Source organism: Saccopteryx bilineata, chromosome 5, assembly GCF_036850765.1.
Source record: "Saccopteryx bilineata isolate mSacBil1 chromosome 5, mSacBil1_pri_phased_curated, whole genome shotgun sequence".
Classification (NCBI taxonomy): domain Eukaryota; kingdom Metazoa; phylum Chordata; class Mammalia; order Chiroptera; family Emballonuridae; genus Saccopteryx; species Saccopteryx bilineata.
In genome coordinates this window covers 182671018-182683241 of record NC_089494.1, presented here as the reverse complement: position 1 = coordinate 182683241, position 12224 = coordinate 182671018, and the positions used below count along the sequence as shown (strand labels likewise).

General features: G+C 38.4%; 1 protein-coding gene across 1 annotated transcript in view; it reads right to left on the bottom strand.

Annotated features, from left to right (window-relative positions):
• Window positions 1–12224, bottom strand: part of EIF4E (eukaryotic translation initiation factor 4E) — a 57351-nt gene that overhangs the window by 21227 nt on the left and 23900 nt on the right. Inside the window, exon 2 of the mRNA XM_066280924.1 lies at window positions 9282–9388. Coding sequence (XP_066137021.1) covers window positions 9282–9388 — 107 coding nt within the window. The remainder of the gene's footprint in view (window positions 1–9281; window positions 9389–12224) is intronic.

The following is a 12224-nucleotide window of genomic DNA, read 5'->3' as shown; positions in this document are numbered from 1 at the left end:
AATGAATGCACAAATAAATGGAACAACAAATTGATGTTTCTTGGTCTCTCTAAAAATCAATTAAAAAAGAATGCCACTCTCTCTCTTTCTCTCTCTCTCAATCTGTTCCTGAAATTAGCATTGCAGCAGAGAAGCAGCCAAGATGGCAGAGTGCTGAAGGAGAAGCCAGTTTATGCAGAGTTTGTGTAGAGAGAAGGAGATGGGGAACAGAGGTGAGTAAGGCTGGTGAGGTAGAAACCTTTGATTCTAAGAAACTCAAATGAGTCAGTGGCTTTGGGAACCCTGAATGGGAAGGAAGGGAAGTGTTTTCCCACCATGTGTACTTCTTGCCCACTGGGTGCAAGCTAGGATTAAAGCTAATGCCCCCCCCCCCCAAAAAAAAAGAATGCCATTGATGAAGCAGTAAAAATTATTAGTTTCATTGAATTTCAGTCTGTGTACACTCCTTTTCCATATTCCACACACAAAAAGCATAACAACTGCATACCAAAATCAATTCTTAGGTAACTGAATCAGCTTTTTTCATGGAACACCATTTTAATTTGGTAGAATGGCTGATAAACCATGGTTATTTCTTGAAAATTGAACAGAGTAAGCCTTTTGAAATTTGAGCTTTGAAAAAAAATGTGTTTTTTTCCCCAGAAGCTAATCACTCTTGGCTTGACAACTTACTAAAATAGACATTTCTGATGAGTATAGTAGTGATATTAGTAGATGTTATTGTTTCAGTGCTATTAATAAAAACTGTCAATATTTGGAAGATGTGTAACTTATTAAAACCAGTATTTTCCTAATGACCAGGATGCTACAAAATCATGTACGGGTAAAAAGTTCATTCCAATACAAGATAAACCAATGGATTTTAACACAGTAAGAAAAGTTCTTTACGGTTTCAGATTCTACATTGCAACTAACCTATAAGAGCCTAGTATCATAGAGAATATTCAGAATTATTATTTTTTTAATATTCATAATTATTTTAAGAGGCTATTAAAAACTCTCCTCCCTAATTGAAAAAGATATAATGAGATGGAAGAATATACCTTGTTCTTGGCTAGGAAGAATAAATATAATCAAGATGGCTATATTACCCAAAGCAATATACAAATTTAATGCAATTCCCATCAAACTTCCAATGACGTTTTTTAAAGAAATAGAGCAAAAAATCATCAGATTTATATGGAACTATAAAAAACCCCGAATAGCCAAAGCAATCCTAAAGAAAAAGAATGAAGGTGGGGGCATTACAATACCCAACTTCAAACTATATTATAGGGCCACGACAATCAAAACAGCATGGTATTGGCAGAAAAATAGACACTCAGACCAATGGAACAGAATAGAAAGTCCAGAAATAAAACCACATATATATGGTCAAATAATTTTTGATAAAGGGGCCAACAACACACAATGGAGAAAAGAAAGCCTCTTCAATAAATGGTGCTGGGAAAACTGGAAAGCCACATGCAAAAGAATGAAACTGGACTACAGTCTCTCCCCTTGTACAAAAATTAACTCAAAATGGATCAAAGATCTAAACATAAGACCTGAAACAATTAAGTACATAGAAGAAGACATAGGTACTCAACTCATGGACCTGGGTTTTAAAGAGCATTTTATGAATTTGACTCCACAGGCAAGAGAAGTGAAGGCAAAAATTAATGAATGGAACTACATCAGACTAAGAAGTTTTTGCTCAGCAAGGGAAACTGATAACAAAATAAACAGAAAGCCAACTAAATGGGAAATGATATTTTCAAACAACAGCTCAGATAAGGGCCTAATATCCAAAATATACAAAGAACTCATAAAACTCAACAACAAACAAACAAATAATCCAATAAAAAAATGGGAAGAGGACATGAACAGACACTTCTCCCAGGAAGAAATACAAATGGCCAACAGATATATGAAAAGATGCTCATCTTCTTTAGCTATTAGAGAAATGCAAATCAAAACGGCAATGAGATACCACCTCACACCTGTTCGATTAGCTGTTATTAGCAAGACAGGTAATAGCAAATGTTGGAGAGGCTGTGGAGAAAAGGGAACCCTCATACACTGTTGGTGGGAATGTAAAGTAGTACAACCATTACGGAAGAAAGTATGGTGGTTCCTCAAAAAACTGAAAATAGAACTACCTTATGACCCAGCAATCCCTCTACTGGGTATATACCCCCAAAACTCAGAAACATTGATACGTAAAGACACATGCAGCCCCATGTTTATTGCAGCATTGTTCACAGTGGCCAGGACATGGAAACAACCAAAAAGCCCATCAATAGATGACTGGATAAAGAAGATGTGGCACATATACACTATGGAATACTACTCAGCCATAAGAAATGATGACATCGGAACATTTACAGCAAAATGGTGGGATCTTGATAACATGATACGAAGCGAAATAAGTAAATCAGAAAAAAACAGGAACTGTATTATTCCATACGTAGGTGGGACATAATAGTGAAACTAAGAGACATTGATAAGAGTGTGGTGGTTACGGGGGGGAGGGGGGAATGGGAGAGGGAAAGGGGGTGGGGAGGGGCACAAAGAAAACAAGATAGAAGGTGATAGAGGACAATCTGACTTTGGGTGGTGGGTATGCAACATAATTGAATGACAAGATAACCTGGACTTGTTATCTTTGAATATATGTATCCTGATTTAATGATGTCACCCCATTAAAAAAATAAAATTATAAAAAACAAACAAACAAAAAAAAAACTCTCCTCCCTTTTCCAACCACATATGTGTATGAGGTCATATTTTCTTAATACTTTCTCCGAAACAATTTATCCCCACAGCCTGAATGCGGAAGCAGCTATAAAAACCTAGATAAACTTCTAAGGCACTTGAAAATATATACAAAATGCTATTCTTCCCATAATATTTTATTTTGAATATTTTTTTCATTAAAAAAATTAAAATCTACATAACCAAAGCTCTGTGGAGTCCTCAATTACTTTTAAGAGCATAAACAAGCCTGACCAGGCGGTGGCGTAGTGCATTGAGCGTTGGACTGGAATGCGGAAGGTCCCAGGTTCGAGACCCAAGGTCACTGGCTCGAGCAAGGGGTTACTCAATCTGCTGAAGGCCCGCAGTCATGGCACATATGAGAAAGCAATCAATGAACAACTAAGGTGTCGCACAAAAAACTGATGATTGATGCTTCTCATCTCTCTCCCTTCCTGTCTGTCTGTCCCTATCTATCCCTCTTTCTGACTCTCTCTCTGCCCCTGTAAAAATAAATAAATAAAATTTTTTAAAAGGTTAAAAAAAAAGTGTAAAGAGGTCATAAAACCAAAATATTTGAGAGCTGCTGATTTAAATAAAATAAAATACACCCATATAAGAGACTACTATGCAGCTATTAATATAATGTGTGGGTTTTCCTAAGACTGACATGAAACCCAGAGGCAAGGGTGATATTGTACTATAAAAAAATTAGAAGTCTCTGAAATATATATATATATATATATATATATATATATATATATGGTCTACCAGAAAGTTCTGTCCGTTTTTGGAATAAAACAAAATACAAATTTTTCTTACTGTCAATAAACTTTATTAAATAATATAATTGCCATTATTATTAATGATTTCTTGCCAGTGTGAGGGCAATTTGTATATCCCATTTTTGAAAAATGTTTTATCTTTTGATGCAAAAAATTGAACCAGTGCTTGTTTGATATCTTCTTCATTTCTGAATTTTTTGCCCTTCAAAAAATTTTGTAAGGACAAAAACAAGTGATAGTCAGAAGCTGCTGAGTCCGGGGAATATGGTGGATGCAACAGACATGTTTCTGTAGCATTTCTTCCTTGTTGAAATTCGTAAAAATTACAGTGGCGTAAATGAACTTTATCAGTAGCCATGGTACACTATCGCTTCACACATAAGACTAATGTGAATCAACTTTGTTTTAGTTAATGCGCTACATCAGTATGTATACATTAAGTGATAAAAATAGAGAGGCCCACATGCGCCAAATAAACATGTGCTTAACGTGTTGAAACCTGTTGTGATAGAAACGGACAGAACTTTCCGGTAGACCTTATATATAAATTCCACAGACGATGTTAAAAGCCAAATGATTTAGATAACTCACTTTCATCCTAATCCCCGTCTTGGATGATTTAGCATCCCTAATATACAGTATAGTATTTGAAATTAACCTTGAAAAGATAACCCAAAAGAAATAAAAGACTGTCCACAGTCTGTTTAAAAACAAATGATTTACTACAATATTAAGTTGTTTTGAAATTTTAATAAAAGAAATGCAAACTTAAAACAAGGCATTGTTTTTCTCAAGTCAGACTAAGACAGTACAATTAGCAACAATTATAAAGACTAATGGTTGGCAAAGATGTGAGAAATAGGAACACTCAAACTGTTAAGAGTCTAAGCTAGTAAAATATAATAATTTGGCAGTATTTATAAAGGTTGTTAAAGGTAGGAAATCTGAAATTGTACCCTAAAGGTATATTCACACAAGTGCACAAAAATATATAAGGATGTATATAAATTGAGAAAACTTGTACTTTATATACTTGCTGATTTACTTGTTATAATTAGAGGTTATCGGCCTGGCCGTTTGGCTCAGTGGTAGAGCGTCGGCCTGGCATGCAGGAGTCCTGGGTTCGATTCCCGGCCAGGGCACACAGGAGAAGCGCCCATCTGCTTCTACACCCCTCCCCTTCTCCTTCCTCTCTGTCTTTCTCTTCCCCTCCCGCAGCTAAGGCTCCATTGAGGCAGGGTTGGTCCCGGGCGCTGAGGATGGCTCTGTGGCCTCTGCCTCAGGCACTAGAATGCCTCTGGTTGCAACAGAGCGACGCCCCAGATGGGCAGAGCATAGCCCCCTGGTGGGCGTGCCGGGTGGATCCCAGTCAGGCGCATGCGGGAGTCTGTCTGACTGCCTCCCCGTTTGCAACTTCAGAAAAATGCAAAAATAAAAAAATAAATAAAATAATAATAATTAGAGGTTATCATTTAAGAAAGCAACATAAATTTCACAATATTTATAAAAATGAGAAAACTACCAAAATCTGAACCATAAAGCATCTTAGAATATTTTTCCAAATGATATTTATAATTTTACACAAGTAGGGTGTATAGAGAAAATTAAATCTCCAAAAACATCATTTTAGGATTTAATCAGTTTGTTTACTGATGAAGCCACTTTTCAGAAATCTTTTCTTATATTTCATACAAGCTGTGAGGGATATATGCCTTGGTAACTTCTTCCCACATTAATAGTAACACAAAGAACATACTGCTAGAAGGCACAGAGAGCTAGCTTTTTAAAAATACCCTTGAAAGATGAAAAAACACTTTAAGGGTTTTGGTGCTAGTGTGAGGTTGAACTGTATAAAATTCCCACTAATCAACTATTCCCCTTTAATATCTTTGGTACAATGCTTTCCTGAGGAAGGATTTATTGACCTTTGATAGTTTACTCATTAGCTGACAATCCCTGTCTAAAGACTGAATATGTTCCTCACTAAAGGATATGCTATATTACAGGACATCTATGGGAAAAAAAATGACATAAAACATGTTTGGACACTATTTCCATAGGTCTACCATTACAATGAAGAAATGGTAAAAAATATTCAGGCCAAAAAGGGAAAATATATTTTCTAGATAAATGAAATTAAATTACAAACTTATGGGATCTTTAAAGAAAATCAATAAACAGGTATGGGGGTAATCAAAGAAATTGAAATACTTAAATATTTTCAGAACTCAATTCCAATTTACTTTTCTCCAGATTCTTAGAATGTTTATTCATACTTATGAACAGAATGCCATAAGGGCTACTGGTAATCAAATGCAGTTGGACATCAGTGAAAATATCATAGTTACTCGACTCTTATGGCAAAGAACTAACCAATGAAGACCTTATGGAATCACAGCTGCAAATGATAGCATTTAGGGAAGAAAACAGGGACCTAAAAACTCTAGAACTGAACATTTTTTCTACAGAAGTTAGTTAATGCTTCTTGTCTCATTAAAGCAAGAATGGCAAAATTAAGAGGAACAAGATCCTTATACAGAGAGATTCAGCAAAGTTTACCATATAGTTACTGAAGGCCTGAGGGTCTACAGGGCCATTTATTATGAGAAAAAGAAAAGCTCTGGCCCTGGCCGGTTGGCTCAGTGGTAGAGCGTCGGCCTGGCGTGTAGGAGTCCCGGGTTTGATTCCCGGCCAGGGCACACAGGAGAAGCGCCCATCTGCTTCTCCACCCCTCCCCCTCTCCTTCCTCTCTGTCTCTCTCTTCCAGTCCCGCAGCCGAGGCTCCATTGGAGCAAAGATGGCCCGGGCGCTGAGGATGGCTCCATGGCCTCTGCCTCAGGCGCTAGAATGGCTCTGGATGCAACAGAGCAACGCCCCAGAGGGGCAGAGCATCGCTCCCTGGTGGATCCCGGTCGGGCGCATGCAGGAGTCTGTCTGACTGCCTCCCCGTTTCCAGCTTCGGAAAAAAAGGAAAAAAAGCAAAAAAAAAAAGCAAAAATAAAAAAGAAAGAAAGAAAGAAAAGCTCTGCACAGACCTCCCTTGAGGCCTCCTTCAAGAAACTGACTCCAGCAGCAGAATCAAACCCTGACTCTTAATACCAGTCTCATCCTCTCAACAAGTCCATCATTTTCTGAAGCATCCAAGATTGTTTAGGTTGTATTTCAAAAATGTTTAAGTATTTATATGCACAGAAAGGTAAAAATAAATACTGTTTTAAGACAAACATCTATCTTAAGTTGCATTTAATAGGCAAATGTACCTGTTCCAACTTACATACAAATTCAACTTAAGAACAAACCTACAGAACCTATCTCATTTGTAACCTGGGAATTGCCTGTAAAAACAAACATACTGGGAAGAGGTGGAAAGGAATTGGAAAAACCATACAATGAACTACCACTCAACTACTACACTGTAACTATGAAAACTTAAACTCATCTTAATCTCAGCTAACTAATTTTAAATACAAACCAACCAACCTCCAAACTCCAAATCCCCTAGATCAGTGGTCCCCAACCCGCGAGCCGCGAACCGGTACCAGTCCGTGGGCCATTTGGTACCAGTCCACAGAGAAAGAATAAATAACTTACATTATTTCCGTTTTATTTATATTTAAGTCTGAACGATGTTTTATTTTTAAAAAATGACCACTCTTGATACTTGTTACATCCCTCTGTTACATCCATCTAAGACTCACTCTTGATACTTGTCTCAGTCACGTGATACATTTATCCGTCCCACCCTAAAGGCCAGTCCGTGAAAATATTTTCTGACATTAAACTGGTCCGTAGCCCAAAAAAGGTTGGGGATCACTGCCCTAGAGCTCTCTTTTCTCCTTCACAGCCAATTTCAAATTGCCTATTCTTGCTCTATATCAGGGGTCCCCAAACTTTTTACACAGGGGGCCAGTTCATTGTCCCTCAGACCGTTGGAGGGCTGGACTATAAAAAAACTATGGCCTGACCAGGAGGTGGTGCAGTGGATAGAGTGTCGGACTGGGATCCCGAGGACCCAGGTTCAAGAACCCGAGGTCACCAGCTTGAGCACAGGCTCATTTGGTTTGAGCAAAAGCTCACCAGCTTGGGCCCAAGGTCACTGGCTCGAGCAAGGGGTTACTTGGTCTGCTGAAGGCCCATGGTCAAGGCACATATGAGAAGGCAATCAATGAACGACTAAGGTGTCGCAACGAAAAACTGATGATTGATGCTCTCCTCTCTCTCCGTTCCTGTCTGTCTGTCCCTATCTATCCCCCCCCCCCTCTGTCCCTGTAAAAAAAAAAAAAAAACCTCTATGAACAAATCTCTATGCACACTGCACATATCTTATTTTAAAGTAAAAAAACACAACGGGAACAAATACAATATTTAAAATAAAGAACAAGTAAATTTAAATCAACAAAACGACCAGTATTTCAATGCGAACTATGGGCCTGCTTTTGGCTAATGAGATGGTCAATGTCCGGTTCCATATTTGTCACTGCTAGCTGTAACAAGTGATATGATGTGCTTCCGGAGCCGTGATGAGTGCGTCCGGCGTCACCGGAAGTATTATTGTACGTGAGCGATGCTGCGCTTTGCAGCGCCGCCACATACAGTACTCCAAGAGCACAGGATGCATCCGCTAACTAGTTTTAAATACAAACCAACCAACCTCCAAACTCTCAATGACCACCAATGAAAGAGATGCCCCTTCTGGAAGTGCAGCGGGCTGGATAAATGGCCTCAGGGGGCCGCATGTGGCCCGCGGACCGTAGTTTGGGGACCCTTGCTCTATACCTTTTTATACACTCTACTCACTCTTCAAACTACTACTTTTTTCATCATCTATACCAGTGGTAGTCAACCTGGTCCCTACCGCCCACTAGTGGGCGTTCAGCTTTCATGGTGGGCGGTAGTGGAACAAACAAAGGATAAATAAAAAGATAGATTTAACTATAGAAAGTTGTTTTATAAAGATTTATTCTGCCAAACTTAGCGAAAATCCGACATAAAGTACTTGGTAAGTAATTATTATTATATGCTTTAACTTGCTGTAACTCTGCTTTATAAATTTTATAAAGTAAAGTTACTTCCCTACTTTATAAATCACCATTACTGTGGAATCGGTGGGCGGTTAGAAAATTTTACTACTAACAGAGATACAAAAGTGGGCAGTAAGTATAAAAAGGTTGGCTACCACTGATCTATACTCTACTAAACTTGCTCCTACATTAAGCAAGGATTTTCTTTTATCATTCAATCAAATGGTCATTTAGACTTTTTTATTGTTTAATCTAATGGATATTTGACCTTTTTATATATGTATGATTTATATAGTTTCTATACCAATACCTTTCATGGTACTCTCCACAGAAAAAAGAAAAGAAAAAGAAGAAAGAAAGAAAGAAAGAAAGAAAGAAAGAAAGAAAGAAAGAAAGAAAGAAAGAAAGAAAGAAAGAAAGAAAGAAAGAAAGGAAAGGAAGGGAAGGAAACAAAGAAAGATCCCCTATTTGCTGATATCAAAGCCTCTGTTCTCTTCTTAAAAGAACTTTACTACTGTGGCTTCAATTTACCACCACCAATTACTGTTGAATTTTAACCCAATCTCTCAAGCAGTTCTCCTTTCTGAGCTCCCTTGTTAGACATGGGGCATCCAAGTGAAAATGGAACCCTGAACCTGACATATCTAAAACTAATCTCATCGAACCTTTCCCTCCAAACCTGTCCTATTCACCATTTACCTTGTCGCCTAATCAGAAAACTATATATCAGAAAGCTTACCTGTTCTGTAAAGGATGTTTAATATAGTGTTCTGGGTTAGCAACCTCCTGGTTAGATTCTGTTTTCTCTTCTTCTGTAGGCGGGGGATTAGGAGTAGGGGTGGTTTCCTGGTGGAAAATAATAAAACATTATTTAAAATTTCTTAACATATTTAAGACAATAGTACTCTAAATAAACTTGAACCAACAGTGCCAATATTATCTCTTAAAGAATTATAGAAACATTTCATAAAATAGACCATGACAAACCTCTAAGAAAAGTTGCAGACTCTCCATTCTAACATATCCTCATTAAGAGAAAAGGATTTCTCAAATTAAAAATAACAATGATTCTATATATAGTTACCTTCCACTGATATATTTTATTATCAGCAAGATTATTAGAGATCATGCAACAAAGCTAAGAAAATCACCTATATATGAAAGTGGGAAGGGGAGAAAATATACTAAATATACTAAACTATGGAAAGTATAACTATTCTACAATTTGATCAAGTCAATACTATATATGAAGGTCCTTGCCTTCATATCACACTGTTATAACATACAGTAACTTAAAAGTTGAGCAACTTTGGTCATTTCCATTTGGCCCTATGGGAAAAGGCTTGTACTTAAATCGTTTTCTACATTAGACTTAAGACTTTCTTTTTTATTTTTTAGTGGGGACTGGGACAGACAGGAAGGGAGATGAGAAGCAGCATCAACTTGTATTTGCGGCACTTTAGTTGCTCATTGATTGCTTTCTCATATGTGCCTTAATGGGGGGGGGGGGGCGCCAGCTCAGACAGTAACCCCTTGCTCAAGCCAGTGACCATGGGGTGATGTCTCTGATCCCACACTCAAGCCGGCAACCCCGCACTAAAGCTGGTGAGTCTGCGCTCCAACTAAATGAGTCTGGCTCAAGCCGCTGACCTTGGGGTTTCAAACCTGTGCCCCAGCTTCCCAGGTCGATGCTCTATCCACTGGGCCACCACATGGTCGGGCTAGTTTAGACTTAATTAACATTGTCATATCATGTCCGAAAAGAAGGAGCCTGGGGATAACTGGTGTTCCCCACACTGCTCCCTCTGGCGCTTCATCCTATTATGAACTGGTGGCAACAAAACAGAGAGCCAAGCAAAGTCACCAGAAGCAGATACAAAGTGGGGAGAGGGGGCACGTTCCATACAAGAGTTTGACTATCAATTAAAAAGAAACAGCAAAACAACAGATACAGGGTCACTTTGGCAAGATTATGTAAACCAGCACATGATCTAAAAGATCTCGGAGCAGATAGGTGATAAGTACTTATTTTGCAAACTACATTTTTCTTATCAGAATGTTATGTCCAGGAACTACTTTCTTCTAGCCTGAGTCACTCAATGCAGGGGTTATGTCTTGATCTTGCTCACAACTGTAATGTCAACGATCACAGTGCTATATACCCAACTATAACTTACTGGCTTGTTTGAGTAAATTTAAATGTTTACACATAGTTAAAGCCCTAAAATTTACAGAGTAGTCCATGTTAAAATCACCATTTTTAACAGTATGTCCTCATTACAGTCGATTTAAGTCTTCATACAGATGATAATCTAAATGCCATTTCTTGCCCCTCTAGCTTAAAATGAATGGTCTCCCTACAGAGACATTCTCAATGAATAAAGAAAATTGGGAACATTAAGGACTGACAAGGCTGGTGGGCTTTTGGGGACAGGATAAAAGTAAGCTGCAGAGGATCGAGCCTCATAAATCTATCTAAAAATCTCTCACAGGTCCTTGGTTTACTCCTAAACTGGGATGCTCAGAGTGCAACTCTGAGCGGCCCAGCCGAGAACAACTGAGCTAAGACTTCAAGGCTGAACATGATGAAGAAGACTGAATTCAGATACAACCACAGTGGGTGGGTGGAAATCCTCACTTTCAGATGAACTTGTACAATGACCATGCACTAGGAATCAGGTGAAATACATCTGCCTAACAAATCCTAAAAGCAGTCCCTGACAGGATTAAAGTAATCTACCTATAAAGTAACTGATTCCAAGAACCAAACTCTATGGCAGTGATGGGCAATCTTTTGAGCTTGGTGTGTCAAAATTCACCAAAATACGGAGCATAACTCGGTTGGTGTGTCACTTCGAGAAAAAAACCATAATTTTGCGATATTTATAGTTTAAATAACAAAAATGTATAATTGTAATATATAACTGTATTTAATAAACCAAAACCTATTTATTTAACTTACCTGCTTAGTGACTTCTTTGTTCAACTGTCAGTTGGTTTCTTTTGTTGGTCTTGATATTATTTAACTTACTGTGTGGAGTGCCGTGAACTAAGATAAGTGAGGGGGAGGGGAATTCTTTAACTAACCTGCCTATTAGTGACTTTTTTGTTGCTGAATTTCATTGGCTAGATCTTCAATTGAAGGTTGCTATTTTGTACACTTCAAGCCAAGCAAGTGCTACTACTAACTTCATCTGTCAATCTGTTTCTTTTGTTGGTTTTGATATTATTTAACGCTGAGAATAAGGTCTCACAAAAGTACATAGAGGAAAAAATTGTGAGTAAAGCCATTGCATATTTTTCAGGGTGCTAAAAGTGTCTGGTAATTGGTTCCAGGCACTCCAAATTTCCTGTTCGTAGTGGCACTCCTCTTGATTCTCCAAGCGGCACCTTTCCAGATTCTCAAGCTTTGACCTCAAGTCGACAAACACCTGAGCCCAGATGCTGTCTTGAAATTCTGCAAGTTGCATCTTATGTAAATTAAGATGGCTGCCGCTATTTCTAATGGCAGGAAACGGCAGCCATAACACAGGCCCTCACCTCTCCCAGCCTCCCCCTCACTTATCTCAGTAATGATGGTCAATTAGAAATCCACAACACCCCAGAACAGTAGATTGGATGATGGTTGCAGTGGTTATGGGGTTGCTGGTAATGGCGATCACAGGGCCCCAAGAGTGCGTCC